Source organism: Tiliqua scincoides, chromosome 4, assembly GCF_035046505.1.
Source record: "Tiliqua scincoides isolate rTilSci1 chromosome 4, rTilSci1.hap2, whole genome shotgun sequence".
Classification (NCBI taxonomy): Eukaryota; Metazoa; Chordata; class Lepidosauria; order Squamata; family Scincidae; genus Tiliqua; species Tiliqua scincoides.
The window spans coordinates 172,262,210-172,279,632 of NC_089824.1; the positions used below are offsets into that span (position 1 = coordinate 172,262,210).

General features: G+C 44.1%; 3 protein-coding genes across 4 annotated transcripts in view; 1 reads left to right on the plus strand and 2 right to left on the minus strand.

Annotated features, from left to right (window-relative positions):
* The window catches only part of SPDEF (SAM pointed domain containing ETS transcription factor), a 140,868-nt gene extending 140,220 nt beyond the window's left edge, over positions 1 to 648 (minus strand). Inside the window, exon 1 of the mRNA XM_066623367.1 lies at positions 561 to 648. The gene's annotated coding sequence lies outside the window, so the exon portion shown is untranslated. The remainder of the gene's footprint in view (positions 1 to 560) is intronic.
* ILRUN (inflammation and lipid regulator with UBA-like and NBR1-like domains) overlaps positions 1 to 819 on the minus strand; it is a 50,850-nt gene extending 50,031 nt beyond the window's left edge. The window contains exon 1 of the mRNA XM_066623369.1: positions 561 to 819. Within this exon, the coding sequence (XP_066479466.1) occupies positions 561 to 718 (158 nt within the window). The 5' untranslated portion in view covers positions 719 to 819. The remainder of the gene's footprint in view (positions 1 to 560) is intronic.
* Positions 820 to 921: 102 nt separating this feature from the next.
* On the plus strand, positions 922 to 15,202 carry SNRPC (small nuclear ribonucleoprotein polypeptide C). 2 transcript variants are annotated; one of them, XM_066625866.1, is made up of 7 exons: positions 922 to 963; positions 6,783 to 6,867; positions 9,164 to 9,206; positions 9,697 to 9,805; positions 10,759 to 10,848; positions 11,253 to 11,357; positions 14,862 to 15,202. In XM_066625866.1, the coding sequence occupies exons 1-7, from the start codon at positions 939 to 941 to the stop codon at positions 14,984 to 14,986; spliced, it is 582 nt and encodes a 193-aa protein (XP_066481963.1). In that variant the 5' UTR covers positions 922 to 938; the 3' UTR covers positions 14,987 to 15,202. The 2 variants fall into 2 exon arrangements, with proteins under 2 accessions (XP_066481963.1, XP_066481964.1); XM_066625867.1 differs by having other exon boundaries at positions 933 to 1,061.
* Positions 15,203 to 17,423: the final 2,221 nt, after the last annotated feature.

Sequence of the window (17,423 nt, forward strand, 5' to 3'; positions counted from 1 at the left end):
GTGTCGTGACCCAACAAAAATTGGGTCGGGACCCACAGGTGGAGGGCCCTGGACCCACAGTTGGGGAACCACTGGTCTACCCAGAGCCCATAAATGACACTCCGCTTTCCACAGCAGCAAAGGAACAAACCCTCTACACAGGAAGAACCTACACTCGGTCCGCAGACGGAGACAACAGACACAGAAAGCCACCGCGTGACACAACCTGCACAGGCTTCGGGGAGCGACGGACCCGGGATGGGAAGCCTGAGCCCGCGAGAGAGGCCTGGCCAGGCCGGGCCGGGGTAGCAGGCCTCGCCCAGCGCCTCTCAGCAGGCGAAGAGGGCCGGTTCTGCCGCGACCGCACTCGCATGACTCGTCCTGCGAGTGAAGGAGTCGCACGGCGGTTGTTTACACTGCGAGAGGCGGGAGGCTCTGGGATCGAGCCCTCCGACAGCGGCGCCTCCGCGCGCGGGACAGAGCAGCGACGCTCCCGGAGAAGGAGGGAGCAGGGACCCCCGGCCAGCCGGCCTGAGCCCGCCCCGCCAGCCCGCCCGCCACGGCCCCCACCCGGACGGTACCAGTTCGTCATGTCCAGGAAGAAGGCGCAGCCGGCCGGGCTGAGCTGGAAGCCGAGCAGCCGCTGGAACTCTCCGATGAGCACGTCCTTGTCGGTGGTTCCCAGGCAGCTGAACTTCTGCATCAGCTCGGCGTCCAGGTCCACGTCCATCCCCTCCATGGCGCCGCGGCCCCTCCACCCGCGCCAGCCAGCCAGCCGGCCCGGCCCGGCCCTCACACTAGGCCGCCGCCGACCGCCTGCCGCTGCCTCCTCAGCGCTGCATGGGCGGGGGGGGCGGGGAGCGAGGGAAGAGCGAGCGGCACGCAGGGCACGCCGGCGTCCGCACGCACCGTGACCTCACAGACGTGATGACGTCACAGCACCAAACACAAACATCTCAATGCAGTCAGGAGAAGCCAAGCGGGGTGGGCTTGTCTGTTTGGAACTGCAGTGCAGGAAGCCCCACCCTCTGCAGGTCTACTCAGAGGTAAGCCCCATTAGCGTTAATGGGGCTTACTCCCAGGTAAGTGTGGATAGGTGGCAGACTCAGAGCTCAAGCCCATGCAGGTCTACTCAGAAGGAAGTTCCTTTAGCGTCAATGGGGCTTACTCCCAGTAAGTGTGGATAGGTGGCAGACTCAGAGCTCAAGCCGATGAAGGTCTACTCAGAAGGAAGTTCCATTAGAGACAATAGAGCTTACTCCCAGGTAAGTGTGGATAGGATTGCCCACTCCTATGGATGTCTACTCAGAAGTCCCATTATAGTCAGTGGGGCTTTCTCCCAGGTAAGTGTGGAGAGGATTGCAGCCTGGGGCTACTCAAAGAGAAATTCCTGTTTTTATTTGCATGGGTTTTGCAGGGTTATGCTCTCTCTCTCATTATAAATGGAATAGATTTAACCCTCAGTGATGTATACTCTTACCTATTTTATATATTCCCCAAAACTTAAAACAAACAGAATGTCTGTATTTATTTATTTGAGAAAATTTCTATCTTGCCTTTCCTATGCTGAAGCAACTGCCCAAGGTGGCTTACAAAGCTCTATAATAAATGTACAAAGAATTAGAACAGGTAAGAAGAAGAAGAAAAATCAAATAAAGCATTCAAAACATTAATTGCAATATTAAATAGTGAAACATAAAACAAGAAAACAGAGTAAGTCCTAACACACATCATTGAGCCACTGGGGGGAACAGATAAGTCCAGGAGGGAACACATACAGCAGTATTTCAGAGGTGCAAAGGGCAAATATCTACTCAACAACCAAATACCAGATGAAACAATGTAATTTTTGAAAAAGCAGCAAATTCTGACTCTGATGTTTAGAGTAAAATAAGTCATAAAAACATGTCAAGGCTGATGCTGATTTGCCTGAGAAATATGCCTGTAAGTCCCACTGAGTTCAATGAAGTTTTTTGCTCCCAAATAAGAGCCAAAAAGACTTGATGTTAATCACTTCATTTTGCCCTCCATGGGCTGGTAGTTAAATAAAAGACACAGGAGGGGGGAATGGAGGCCACAGTGAGGATGGAGGGATATTTTAAGCCTTCTATATACACACTTCAAAACTAGAGGGGCTGGAAAGTTTTGAACTGAGTCTATGTAAATTAGCATACTAAGATAGCCTGGTTTTTTTCAGAAGGGCTCATATACACAAGCCCCCCCAGATGGAGTAATTTAATTCTTTAGGGCCCAATCCTATCCAATTTTCCATCGCTGGTGAAGACATGCCAATGTGGTTTACACTGCATTCTATGGTGGGGTTGCAGTCATGGTGGCCTCCTCAAGCAAGGTAAGGGAATGTTTGTTCCCTTACTTTAGGACTGCATTGCAGCTGCAAAGTTGGATAGCATTGGGCCCTTAATTTCAGGGAAAAAATTGAAGAAGCAAATCAGTTAATTGTATTGCACATCAATGGCTGTAGGTAGGTAAAGAACACAAAGAAAAAGATGCATATGTAAATATACAAAAGAACGGAACTATACCAAGATATTAAATGCATTCAGTACACCTATGCAATTAATTGTACTGGGCAACTGTAGAGGCTCATGTTTTTAAAATAAATAATTCCTTCAGTACATCATGAACAAAATCTGATGCATTCAATTATAGCAAATTAATGTACCTGACTCATAACTGCAAATTGTTATATGGCTAACAACAAGTATAGTTTTGGGACTAATAATGGAAGGTATATAATTTCAATTAAATCTCTAAATGTTTAAAAAATTGGATGCATTTTTAAATTAAGGTCATTCATTGTACTATTTTCAGAACTACACCAGACAGACAGACACACACAAACCCCATGTATTAGCTTCCACTATTACAAATATAATCCTCTTAACTCTTATTACAACTGCAAATACTGTGTGAATACTGTGTGAGGATCTCTACACAGGCTTTCAACTGAATGGACCTCAAGAAGGCTTACAAACAAATTCTACGCATACATATACACATACAGCCCAGCAGCCCCTAGACCACTGGCTACTGAGACCAGGGGGTTCTCTTCAATTTCATAGCCTTGGAACAACTATCTGTGGAAGAAGAGTATTCTTTCATCATGTGGTGAATTGTCTACACAAGCATTGAAACATTAGCTAACATATCTTGGTTAACACATCCTTGCAGATAAAAATATCTGTCCGATTCCCAAAAGATACTGCGAATGTCTAAGAAAATAACAAACTCATCTTGACATTTTGCACTGTCATAGCTATGCAGAGCGATACAAATGGGTTACTGAGTACATGTAAAATTCTCTGGTTAGCACCTCAAGCTTTTAGGAAGATGATAGTACCAGTCATTCGCCTGTACTTTGCCATCAAACATACAAAAAGACACACTGGAAATTGAAACTGACTGTAGAAGTCTATCTCTTTGAAGATGTTTTTCTTAGATGGATAGAAAGGCAACCTGAGGCAGATTCATATCAAGTCTAGCCTTTATCTGTTTCATGGTCTGAGGACAAGTTGAGAGTAAGATGGTGCCACAACAGCTGTTCCAGGAAGCTTGTATAAAGTACTGTACATAGGCCTGTTTGATACTGGAGATGCTTTTCCCACTACACACTACAAGATAACACCAAACAAGCTTGGGATATATGGATGGTGTATTTGGGACCAAATCTACCACTGGCGTGAAGCCTTCTGCCTACTTTATAATCAGAGTGTGGTTTTAACGCAGTTGGTCAGAAACTGGAATACTGCAGTGTTTAACACCAAGATACTGAGAATTTTTTTAAACGTGATACTATTGAAACCAGAGTGTTTCTTCATTCAATATTTGTATAGTAAATATTACAACACAAATGCTTTGAAAAATCAGGACTGTTTTAAAGGAAGAACAAATTATCAGTAAATGCTATACCAGTGAATGCTGGATTGAAACTTCTAAGAATCTGCAGGTCGTGTTTCTTTTTCCCCCCTTTCTGACTCATAAGGGTAGGAAATGCTAATTTTTCTGTTGGTGCATCAGAAAAGGTGGCTAACCCAGAACATAAGGCTCAGTTGAGTTGCTCAAGTGTATACTGTATGTAGCCATTCAAAAATGTTTGTAGGGGATTGTGATAAAATTCTATTAGCTCCTTCCTCAGCTATCCAAATTAGTCCTTACTATGGACAAAATGACTTATTAGCCACTACCAGTGCCATATTCATATCCACTGCATATCCACTGCATATGATACTGTCCTTCTTTGATTGGACCGCTTCAGTCTGCATGTTAGGAATCACAATTCCTGTCATCCTGTCATACAAATACCTCTTCTTGCTGTTCTAATCTTCTACATACCATGGAATTAGTGAATTCCTTTCTATGATCAAAAGTGTTACTATTCAGGAAGTACTGTGATGTGATTTTGTGGAATGTCTAGATCAGTGTTTCTCAGACTGTGGGTCAGGACCAACTAGGTAGGTCACAAACTTGTTTCAGGTGGGTCCACATTCATTTCAATGTTTTATTTTTAATATATTAGACTTGATGCTACCAAATGGTATGTGACTGCATTTGGGGAAATGTTGCAGACATATACTTTTAAGAAGCCACTATGTATATTCTTTTTAACAATTCTTTTTAACAATGATAATCAGTGGGACTTGCTCCTGGGTAAGTGTGGGTAGGATGCAGCTTAGGATTGTTAAAAATTTTCCTGCTTGATGATGTCACCTCCAGTCATGACATCACTTCCAGTGGGTCCTGATAGATTCTCATTCTAAAAAATGGGTCCTGGTGCTAAATGTGTGAGAACCACTGGTCTAGGTGAGCCAGAGTACAAGTCCTATTGGTATGGCTGCATCAATGCTGGAAAATTGGATAGGATTGGGCCCTAAGGGTCCAATCCTATCCATACTTACCTGGGAGTAAGCCTTATTGATTATAATGGAACCAACTTCTGAGTAGATATACATAGGCTTGGGTTGTAAGGCAGTGTGAAAGAAAGGCTGCAAAATTCTTACATGGAAGTAAGCCCTACTGTACTCAATGGAATGAACTGAGTAGACATGCATAGGACTGCACAGAGAAAGCATCATACTACATCACAGGAGAAAATAAGTGAGAGCTGGCATGGGGCAAATGATTGGAGACAGATATGAAAGCCAGAAGTTGGCCCAAAAAGAGATGGGGGGCTTAGGGCTCCATACTCACAATTAATATGGGGGGGGGTAAGTCCAGCAATTGAGTGACTGGATTCCTAAGGAATCTCCTCCTTACAGAAACAGGCGGTTTTGGAAAGAGAACATTCATTCACAGATGAGTCAAACGCAGACAGGATGGGATGGTCCAGCACATTTTCCCCCCCACGCTTTATACCGCCCTTCTTCCTTACAGCTGCTCCCCTCCTTTTGTTCTCACAACAGCCCTGTGAGGTAGTGAGGCTGAGAGAAAGTGACTGGCCCAGGGTCACCCAGGAAGCTTCATGACTGAGGGGGGATTTGAACCTGAATCTTCCAGGTCTAAGTCCACCTCCCAAACCACTACACCACCCTGGCTCTCACTACACCACCCTGGCTCATTTAAAGTCAAGGATATTTTTTCCTGAGGATGAACAGAGATAGGGAAAAACCAGAATCTTTAGTTTGCTTTAATTAGAAAGTTTAGAAGAGTCATCAGTGAGAAAAATGACAAACTATTGAGTGGAGTCTGAGGCTGCAATCCTGTCCACACTTACCTGAGAGTAAGCCCCATTGACTATAATGGGACTTACTTCTAAGTAGATGCAAATAGGATTGGGCTGTAAGGTTGCAATTCTATCCACACTTACCTGGGAGTAAGCTTCATTGATTATAATGGGACTTACTTCTGAGTAGACGTGCTTAGGATTCGGCTCTCAGTTAAGAAAAAGATCTATAAGAAGTGGAGATGGAGACATATACTTAGGAAATTTATAGTGAATTAGGATACCCTTCACACACACACACACACACACACTGCAAAGAACAACTAAAAACAACTAAAAGACACAACCAAATCTACTAACAAATAGAAAATGCACACACACATCTGGGTGTGTATTTTCTAATTGTTAGTAGGTTTGGTTGTGTCTTTTAGTTGTGTTTTTAGCTGTTCTTTGTATTGTTTGTTGATTTTGTTTATTTCTTATAAATAAATATGTTCTAAAAAAGAATCATCACCGACTTGAAAGCATTTTTAACACCCATCTATAAATTACAGGACCCAATCCTATGGGTTTCTACTCAGAAGTAAGTCCCATTATAATCAGTGGGGCTTACTCCCAGGTAAGTGTGGATAGGATTGTGACCTTGGAGCCCAATCCTATGCATGTTTCCTCAGAAGTAAGCCTCATTATAGTCAATGGAACTTACTCCCAGGTAAGTATGGATAGAATTGCAGCCCCAGACTGCTGAAGTTTTCCTGCAATGAAACTGAGGCTGCAATCCTAATCACACTTTCCTGAGAGTAAGCTCCATTGAACAAAATAGGACTTACTTCTGAGTAGACCTGGTTAGGTCTATGCCCTGAATTGGTTTTCCCCACTAACTAACTTCTAAGGCTAGATATTGAGGGGTGTTCCCCCCCCCATTGATTTACCAAGGCCTGGAGAGCAGTCGCTGTGCGCCGCCTTACTGTCCTCCTATGCACACTTACGTGGGAGTAAGCCCCATTAAAAACAGTGAGACTTACTTCTGAGTAAGGATTGAGCATGTGTTAGAGAACCTCTTCGAGTTTCCTTCCCGGAGGCACCCTACCTGTGTGTCACTCTAGCCTTTTCCTACATCTAGGAAAGAAAGCCTGTCTGTCGCATGTCGGGGACATCACTTCCTGTGGGTGCTCGCGCGGCGGCGAGCGAGAAAGCAACATGCCGAAGTGAGTAAGGAGGCGGTTGGAGGGGAGGGATGAAAGATGCTGGTGCTCGGGGGGGGGGAGGAGGAAGTAGGAGGGTGCCCCCCCTTGGATGCTTGAATGGTTTCTCCTAGGAAAGGAGTGGGGCTGGTTTGGAGGCTGCTGTTCTATGTGTGCTTGAATGAACTGCTGGGGAGTATGTAGGGTCACCAGGTACAAAGGGGGCAGAGTACCTATGTCTTTAACCCACTGGTTCCTAGGCGGTGGTCTGTGGGACCCTGAGAACAGGGACGTGCGTTGGGTGGGGAGGCAGGTGAGGCAGAGCCTCCCCACCTGGGTCCTTTGAAAAGCACCACCGCCATGTGAGGCACCCAAGCATCCACAACCCATGCGCTCTGCTTTGCGCGTGGATTGTGGGTGCTTTGGTGGGGAGACTCTACCTCACCTGCCTCCCCACCTACCACACGTCCCTGCTCAAGAAGTGGTGCACAAAGGGAGATGCTCTTTACACTCTCACATAATACCAGAACCAGGGGACATCCACTAAAATTGAGTGTTGGGTGGGTTAGGACAGACAAAAGAAAATATTTCTTTACTCAGCGTGTGGTCTGTCTGTGGAACTCCTTGCCACAGGATGTGGTGCTGGCGTCTAGCCTAGACGCCTTTAAAAGGAGATTGGACAAGTTTCTGGAGGAAAAATCCATTATGGGGTACAAGCCATGATGTGTATGCACAACCTCCTGATTTTAGAAATGGGTTATGTCAGAATGCCAGATGCAAGGGAGGGCACCAGGATGAGGTCTCTTGTTCTCTGGTGTGCTCCCTGGGGCATTTGGTGGGCCGCTGTGAGATACAGGAAGCTGGACTAGATGGGCCTATGGCCTGATCCAGTGGGGCTGTTCTTATGTTCTTATGTTCTTAAAGCCTCACAAAAAGAAAGAGCGCCTTCCATCACTTCCTGCATCTCACCAAGTGAGCAAGCGCACCCCCAAGACTTCCAAAGGGCAGAGAATGGACCAGCCGCAGCCAGCACTGAAGTGTCAGCTGTGGGCGGTCCGGTGGGGAGCACTCGGAAGACCCTTCACCCACGGACCACCGGAGAGGGTGGAGAACAGACCACAGCAAAAGCAGCAACCCTCAAATTTTGTCTGTAGATAAGAAATCAATAAAGAAGCCATGAACCACCAGAGAAGGCGAAGAACAGACCACTTGCAGCCACAGCTGACAGCAAGAACAGCAAGCCACAAATTTTTTCCATAAACAAGAAATAAATAAAGAAGTTTCTCCACAGACCAACAGAGAGGGCCGAGAACAGACCACATGCAGCCACAGCTGGCAGCAAAAGCAACAAGCCACAAATTTTTCCTGTAAACAAGAAATGAAGTTGTTTCCCCACAGATCACCAGAGAAGGTGGAGAATAGACCACTTGCAGCTACAGCTGACAAAAGCCACAGCAAAAGCAGCAAGCCACAAATTTTTTCTATAAATAAGAAATTAATAAAGATGTTTCCCCACAGACTACCAGAGAGGGCGGAGAAGTGACCACTTGCAGCCACCACTGGCAACAAAAACAGCAACCCACACATTTTCTCTATAAATAAGAGATTAAGAAGATGTTTCCCCAAGGACCACCTGCAGCCACAGCTGGCAACAAAAGCAGCAGCCCACAAGTTTTCTTTATAAATAATAAATTAATAAATCTCTAACAAATCTTTAAGTGTTATACATTTAATTGTATTTTTGGTGTGCTGTGGGGTGGTTGCATGTGGTCCATGATGACCAATTCTTGTCCCAGTGATCTGCAGCTCCTAAAGGTTGGGAACCACTGCTTTAACCCTTGTATAGAAGAAGGTATTTTGGCAGGTGCCCTTCCATGTTGAGCTGCACCTGCCAAAATTCCCTCTTCTATACAGTGGTTAAAAGTAAAGGCACTCTGTTGTCCCCCTTTGTATCTGGTAACTGATTATAAAACTGGTGTTTACCAGATATTTTAATATTTTAATATCAGCTCTTGTAGTATGAGCTGAACCAGCAGATTTTGTTCTTGTGTGATTTGCAGAAATCAAAATTTTTTCCTGTTCTAATCCATAGTAAGAAATGCTTATTATTATCAGGGAGTGTCTATAATTGAAATCTGACCATGAACCTGGTTATGAAAGGAGGGAAATATTTGTGAAATCATTCCTTTCTTATTCTGAGAGCAACTGAATTAAGTGAACTGAAGCCTAACTGAAAGCGAATGAATCATTTTACTGTGCTTAACTCTACAGACCAAACAGCCATTACTTTGCTTGTAATGCTTATGTTGTGTCATTTCAGGTTTTATTGTGATTACTGTGATACTTACCTCACCCATGACTCTGTAAGTAGCAAGTTTCAAAGTTAGGCTGCAATCCTAACCACACTTTCCTGAGAGTAAACCGAATTGAACAAAATAGGACTTACTTCTAAGTAGACCTGGTTAGGCTTGTGCCCTTAGAGTGTGAGAGTTGCTGGCTTTCTTTCCTTTTGAAGTATTCCTGAGTACATTTCATAGGTGGACTTAGACTGTTCTGTGGGCTAGCAAAAGAACCTTTGATTCTTAGTTTATTCAATAGCTATCCAGTTTATTAGTTTTGAGATGAGGTGATGGTGGGCATGTTGGGAAATAACCATAAACAGACTTAACAACCATCTTGCTTTAGGCAAGAAATTTCAGTGCTTCCAAACCAACATTTGGGATGGTACCTGTGTGTGTCTGTGAGAATATAATTCAGTTTTTATGACATTTGCCAGGATTTTGTACATGCTGATGATAAACTTGCGATCATAGTGATAGATAGTATTGGAGGGTAACAGTCTTTCTCTTGCAGCCATCTGTGAGGAAAACCCATTGTAGTGGTAGAAAACACAAAGAGAATGTGAAAGATTACTATCAAAAATGGATGGAAGAGCAAGCACAGAGCCTGATTGATAAAACAAGTAAGTAGTACTGGTGCAATGACTAATAAACATTCAGCATGAATCAAGTTTTTTTCTTTGACAAGTGACTGAAGGATCTTGTAATTTATCCAGTTGCATAGAAAAGGAGTTCAGCCCTTTTTTCTGTGACTCCTTGTGGCCACTCCCCTGGTCTCCCCTTTCCCCCATGGGGAAGAGTTCCACATCCTGGGGTTACAACATGTTTATAGAAATGCTCAAAGGGAAAGGTGAGTGATGAATTTATCACAACAGAAAAAAAAAATTCTGGTGATGATAGATACAAGTGATCACTTCACCTTAAACTGTTTACCGGAGAAAAACTCATTAAACTTGGTGAGACTTATTTTTGAGGAGACATGCATAGGTGTACAGTGTGGATATGTAGCTAATAGGGGCTATTGACATTGATGCAGCTTATTTGTGGGCTTAGTCACAATTAGTCTGACAGTGGTGGAGTTGGAGACTGCATGACTAGAGAATTTGAGACAATTACACTTGGAAAATAACCAAATACACGATGTGTAAGAAAAGAGATATACAGGTGTGCATCGCTTAACAATGAGGATGCGTTCATGCACCCCATCATCAAGTGACACATGATACTAAACAATGTCACCTGTCAGCCCCTGGAACTTCCCTGGGCCTCTGAATGCCTTATAAGACAAAAAAAAGTTGCTTCCTCTTTCATGAGGAAACCGGAATTTGCAATTTTTTGGCCATTCTGAACCTTGCAAAGGCAGTGCGCAGGCATGCGGTGCCTCTGCAGGGCTCAGGAAAGCCCCTGGAGGCAAGGGGAGCACAGTTCCCCTTAGCTTTGGAGGCTTGGGGGGGAAACAGTGATTTGTGATGGACCGTCACATATGTGGTCCCTCACTGCTTGGAAGTCACAGAGTGATGTCCACCTGCAGTTTCCCTGTTCCTAATTATATCTTGCTCTGTGTTTGTGAGTGTAGCGGCTGCATTTCAACAAGGAAAAATCCCACCTACTCCATTCTCTGCTCCACCTCCAGGCGGAGCTATGATACCACCACCACCTAATATCCGTAAGTATGCGTACAAATGTTTTAACTCTGACTAATATGGAAGTAAGGCAGATGCTTTGTTATAACGTTCAAGGGAGAACATCTTGGGGTTGTGTGTTTTGTTCCTACTATCAAATTAATAGTAACCATTTATTAACTGGGAAGAAAACTGGACCTTTTCCAGTAAGGATTTTCATTATTGGACAACCTAGAACTGATGAACTAGCTGTAATGGTAAATTTGGTGCACAGCTCAATGATGTAGGAGTCAAGAATTGACTGACAGTTACAAGGAATTGTTGTAGGGAATCTTTAGTTTAACAAAACTTTATTTTAACACGTACTGTATGTTCCATATGTCCTTGAGATCCTGTGTTGTACACACACCAATTTTGACTGTGTTTGGCAACTGTTGTTGCATTTTAGCTGGCCCTCCAAGACCTGGTATGATGCCAGCACCACATATGGGTGGGCCTCCAATGATGCCAATGATGGGCCCACCTCCCCCAGGAATGATGCCAGTTGGACCCGGTAAGTTCTTAATTAAGTAAAAAGTTAATACAGTAAGTTCTGCATTAAGTAAATACTTAGCTTTATCCTTGGTTCTTTGTATTTTGAAGAGCTATTTGTGTGTGAGTGAGAGTGATACCCTTTGCAAAACCTTGAGCTCCCATATGTTTTTATATCTACCCAAAACATCAGTTGTCCACAACTTCACCTATTTATCCAGTGTCTGGTTTAATCCAGTTTTTCTGCTCATGTGATAAATCTCCTGTCTAATTATTCTTATTGGTAATATTAAAATTTACATTGTTTGGGCTAATAGGCCACAGTCTAATAAAACATATTCATAAAACATTAAAAATATTCTTATTCATTTTAAATTGTTGTCCTGTCTTTCTCATGGGACTCTTAACTCCCAAGTTGCCTAAACTCTCATCCACAAAATCATATACAGTATTTCTATACGACGATGTAAAAAGTGTATCCACTAACAAAAGGAGACACGAAAATTCAGTCTACATACTCTTGGGCTTATCTCTGTTGAATCACAGCCCAATCCTAACGGGCAGCCCAATTCTGAGCTGCCCGGGCAGCCCCAACACGGCGGCACGACGAGGGCTGCCGCCAAATCCAGCGCCTCCTGTGCTACCGTGGGAGGCACCTCGGGACTAGGGGATGTTCGTCCCCTTCCCCCAGGTAGGGGAGGCAGCTCCGCCATGGGGCCGGGTGCCGCTAAAGTAAAGACGCTCGTGTAAGGCACGCAGCCTTCACGAGCGCCTAGGATCCTGCGGAGCAGAGCTCTGCGGATCCTCCTCCCGCCCGCCCCCAGGCACGCCTATGGCACGCCCCCCCCGCATCATGCCGGCCTCCCCGCCCCCTCCCTGCATCATGTTGGCCTCCCCCCTCCCTGGAACGCCCCCATCCCCACCCCCATTTCCCATTCCACAGCCCAGCGGTCACAGGCACCGCCAAGCCGCAGAACACGGGTGCCCGCCGGGTGGTGGCTCAGCACCGGCCAGAGCTGAGTCAGCTCCGGTGGGAGCCCGGCAGTAAGCCCCGCAAACATGCCTTATGGCACGTTTGCAAATGTGGTCCGCACCACAGAGGCACGGCACGGACCACAGGATTGGGCCCTCAGTCATATTGTTACTTAGACACACCACACCAGATAACTTTTCCAGGGACTACTTCTGTTCTCTGAGCCTCTCTGTTCACAATCCAGTTAGCCAGGTCCCTTTTGGTGTCTGCATTATGACCATGCCTGCTCTTTGGCAAAAGCATGAGTTACAAGAGGAGTAATGACATCTGTTTGTGCACTGGAATTTTATATTGGACTGTCGCATGACCAGATCTATGGAATCTGAGGGCTGTTGAAATTCCAGAGAAAAAGACAGAGAGAGGATTCCAATGTGAACTATAGAGAGAAAGGTTTGAGACGCTTGGATACAAAAGTAACAGTGGGAGCAAAATTCAGGGCTCTTTCTGGATTGGGATTTTGGCAGGTTTTTTAAATTTTGAAACTGGAATCCTAACTCTTTATGGGCTATTCCATTACAGCTCTAATCATGCTGTCTTTAGAGTAGCAAAACTTTATAGGTTTGCTATGTAATTGTGTTTAATAACTATTTAAATGCTTGTAATACCCTATTCCAGTCTTGATGTATAATTATATTGGATGGGATTCAATGTGAACTAGTCAGCTGGGAAAAGTGGGGATGTTCTGGATGTTACAAAAGCACCTATCCTTTTTGTTCATTTTCGTGTACCTCTGAGATCTCTGGGTTTACTGACGGCATTACCAGGCCATCAGAAAATAAAGACAAAACTGGCAAGAAAAAGTTTTGAGGAGCTTACTTGCAACTTGCAGGAACTTGAGTCACAGGGTGATGACAGAAGAGAACACAGGGAAGCTTGTTTTCTGTCATTTTTGCATCACAGCAGTGGCAAATGGTGTGCCACTGTGGGAAACAGGATTCTGTACTAGATAGGCCTTTGGCCTGATGCACCTGGGCTTTTTTTAATGTGCTAGGCTTGGTGCTGGCTGGGACTTAAGGTGCTGGGAAGAATAATGCATAACACTGGCCCAGTACAGAGATCTTGATTTGGTGATTGTGAGCATCTTGCATTCTCTCATGAACTCCCTGCTTCTTTTGTTGCTTCCTCATAGTATAGTCGGCCATGATGTCTAAATCAAGCAAATGATGGTCACTGCTTAACATTAACGAAGAATTTCAACGTTTTGAAAATCAACGTTTTGAAGAGAGTTTGCAAACCAGGGTTTATTAGTTAACAATACTCATAGTTTATCCAGTTCAGATGTCATGACAAGCTATGATTATACTGTACAAACAAGGAAGGGGGGGCACCATGGGGCACTTATAATTGCCAAACTATAGTCTGCCCTTGATATCTGAACCAGGTTGCTGCATTGGTCAAGCATGACTGGAATAGGCAATAATGCTCAATAAAACTTTTTATTTAGCATTTGTTCACAGTGGATGAAATAGGGAAATCTCTTTTAAAAATCAGTGACGTATAGCACACTATTTTGTCAATATTATATACCAGTTTATGTCATCTGGGTTAAGTGACTTTCCTAAATGTCACTGTATTTAACATAATTTGGTGAAAAGCAACTTGGGACTCCATGAAAGACTTAGCAGTGTAAAGAGGGTGCAGAGTTGGCAATATTGGAGTTTTCTGGGCATTATTAGAATGCTTCAGACTGTGGTGATTTAGAGCCCAATCCTGTGCTCGGTGACACGGTAGGACGGGGGTGGGGAGGAGACGTTCCGGGGAGGGGGGAGGCCAGCGGGGGGGGTGGAAAGAGGGAGGGGAGGAGTCGTGCCAGGGAGGCATGACATGGGGTGGGGGCAGGCTGGAGGCGTACCAGGGGGAGGGAGGGAGGCAGATCCACAGAACTCTGCTCTGCAGGATACAAGGCACTCAGGGAGGCCTCCATGCCCTACACAAGTGTCTTTAGTAGTGAGTAGGTAAAGTGAGTAGCCACATTGAGGGGCTGCTTACCTTACCCGGGAGAAGGGGACGAAGGCGCCTCCCGGGGTGTGCAGGATCTGGTGACAGCCATTCTCGGTACCGCTGAGCTTGGACACCTGAGGCAACTCAGGACTGGGCTGTCAGAGTGTGTGTTTGAATTAAGTACTCCAGTGGTTTAATGGGTGACTAAAACTGTGTGTTTATTTCATGGTGGCAAATTAGAATGGGAAAACTGAATTTTTCCAGGTCACACACTATATGTGACATTTTCTTTGACAATTTTAGTTTTTTCCTAGCAAGGTTTACTCTCTGTGTTTGAGGGGAAAAAATAGAAACTTGCCCACATTGAACTACAACTCCTTTATTTCCGAGGAGTAAACCCCATCGAATACAATGGGACTGACTTTGGTGTAGCCATTCATAGGATTGTGTTCTAAAATGACTTTCTTCAGGACAATTTTGATAGAAAATGATATACTTGACTAGAAATTGGTTGACACATTCATGTTTTTATCATTATTCTGTTTATTGTAGCTCCAGGGATGAGACCACCCATGGGAGGACATATGCCAATGATGCCAGGGCCCCCAATGATGAGACCTCCATCCAGGCCCATGATGGTGCCAGCCAGACCAGGAATGGCTCGTCCAGACAGATAAAGTAGAACCGTAGTTCATCCTTTATGTACGGTCATTTGTGACAGCCTGAAAGTGGCATTGCCAAGATCATCAACAAAACCTGCAATTTTTTTTCCAGTTTGTAGGCTTACCATGGCCGGGGGCAGGGGGGGAGACATCAGATTAATGCTTTCTAGTGTTTTTCAAAATCCTTTTGTTTGTGAATTATTATAATAAAATATTGATACTTGTTAGAAACAGTCTCTGTGTGTAGTTCGTTCCAGATTCATACTGCATGCATGGATTCATATTGCATGGATGAAGCCTAAGAGCCGTACTCTAGATTTTTCATGTGGTTCATATGTTCCCTTTAGACCTTTGGTTCTCAAACGTCTTAGTACCAGGACCCACTTTTCAGAATGAAAATCTTTCGGGACCCACCAGAAGTGATGTCATTATCCTGGTAGTGATGTCATGGCCAGAAACAACATCACCCATCAGGAAAATTTTTAACACCTCCCATGCAATAGAATCAAATCTAATTAAGTAAATTAAAAGTTTACAATAAGTATAAGTTTAAAAACATTATTTTAAAATAAAGAATCCTCCTAACCCTCCCAAGCAGTTGCTGATCTATTTAAAAATATGTTAAAAATAAATAATACATTGAAATGAAATGAATGGAGACCCACATGAAATTGGCTTGAGACCCACCTAGTGGGTCCCAACCCACAGTTTGAGAAACACTGCTTTAGACCATTGGTTCCCAACCTTTACTTAAAGGTAAGGGAACCACTAAGTGTGTGTGGGGAATGGCAAGGGGAATGAAGAGTTGTCAGTGACAGTGGCAACAGCACTTCAAGGTTTGCACCACTTCTGCCTAAGTTTAAAAATGTGGTTTCAGGACTTACCTGGTAGTGGTGATGGTGGTGGAAACCCGGTTTTGCGATGTCTCCAACCACCATTGCAGACAGGTAAGTCTGGAAACCCCCTTTTTTACTTAGGTGGCAGCATGAACCTGAAAGTGCCATCACCACTGACTCAGCACTCCCTTTAAGGAGGAAAACAGTGTTTCCTGCTGCCCTGGTTGAGAACTACTGCTTTAGACAATTCCCACACAATCTGTGGTGGTGTTGCTTTTTTCTGTCTTCCAAGAGTTCTGTACACTGCTGATTGTCTCCCTGCTGTTAACTCCATTGCTATCAGCTTGTCAACCTGCCCTCCTCCACTGTTCCTGGCTAGACCAGATCAGCCCATTGTCTCCAATGATTTTGCCTTGGTGTGCATGCAGCCCCCAACCTTCCATTCTCACTAGCACTATCTTGCATTCAGAACTCAGTTCTACAACATGAAACTTGTTCCCCTACTTGACCATATTTGTGACTGGGAGAAGGAAAACAGAGGCAAGAGTAGGTCTTCCAGCTACAGCGGCCATTAAGGCAATACTGTTGGGAAGCTGTACTTGAACACCTTGAGAGATAGAAGTACTTTCTGAACTGTTTGTCCATCAGTGCTATACTGGGTAGATTAAGAGATTATATTTAAATTTCCTTATAAACTCCTGACATGAGAGCTTGGCTTATAGTCTAGTTTCAGTAGCTTTCCATATGTGATCCTCCCAGAAATGTTTAATGTTGCAGATGAAAATACACATCTTACAAAAAGTTGTTTTTACATTAATATTTTTGAAAAATATTCTGGTACTGTCTTATGTGATAATGTTGGCAGATTGCTGCCATAAAGTGAATTTCACAACCCATACACACAGTTGTTGTGACATGTTGCTCTAGATGTTTCTTGTAAATTAGATTGCAGTCTTGACTCTACATGGAAAGACGGGGCTATTACACTCTGAATTGTAATGATGAATGTGGAAATGTTAAGACCTTGTTAGCAGTTGCTGACTATGGAAGGAACAGATTACATTGGCTGCCACCCATGCTCAAAGATGCAGTCACCAAGACTGCCAAGCCAGCAATGTTAGACAATGCTTTAGAGGTATGCAGGGTTAGTTGGCTGTAATGTGGAGTTAGTCGAGGTTAATCACTTGATAAAAATAGTGCCTGAGTCATGAGTCATGTTTACTTACAGTAAGGGCAGACCTGTGTGTGTGTGTGGTCAGAAATGCAATCTTCAGTTTTTCCTAACAAATTCCTGCTCTGCTTGCCTAACTAGAAGTACAACTGACAGTTACTTGTGCAAGAAAAAAAAAGCAAAAAGCATGCGTTAGCTGGTGTGTTAGTTCTTTCCATAAAAAGGTTAAAACAGTGCAGTTACTGATAAGACTAAAGTGTGTGGCCTAGGGATATACTAGCTTGTATCTTTAGTTTCCCATTTAGACACCTGCAAGTGAGTCTTTGGAGGGCTTCCACTATTGGTGCTGTAGTGCTAAGTCTATAGTTGTTACAACTGGAATAAGAAGCTTGGTCAGTAACTGAGCCCTGCTACATAGAGACATAAATAAGCTGCCCAATAACTA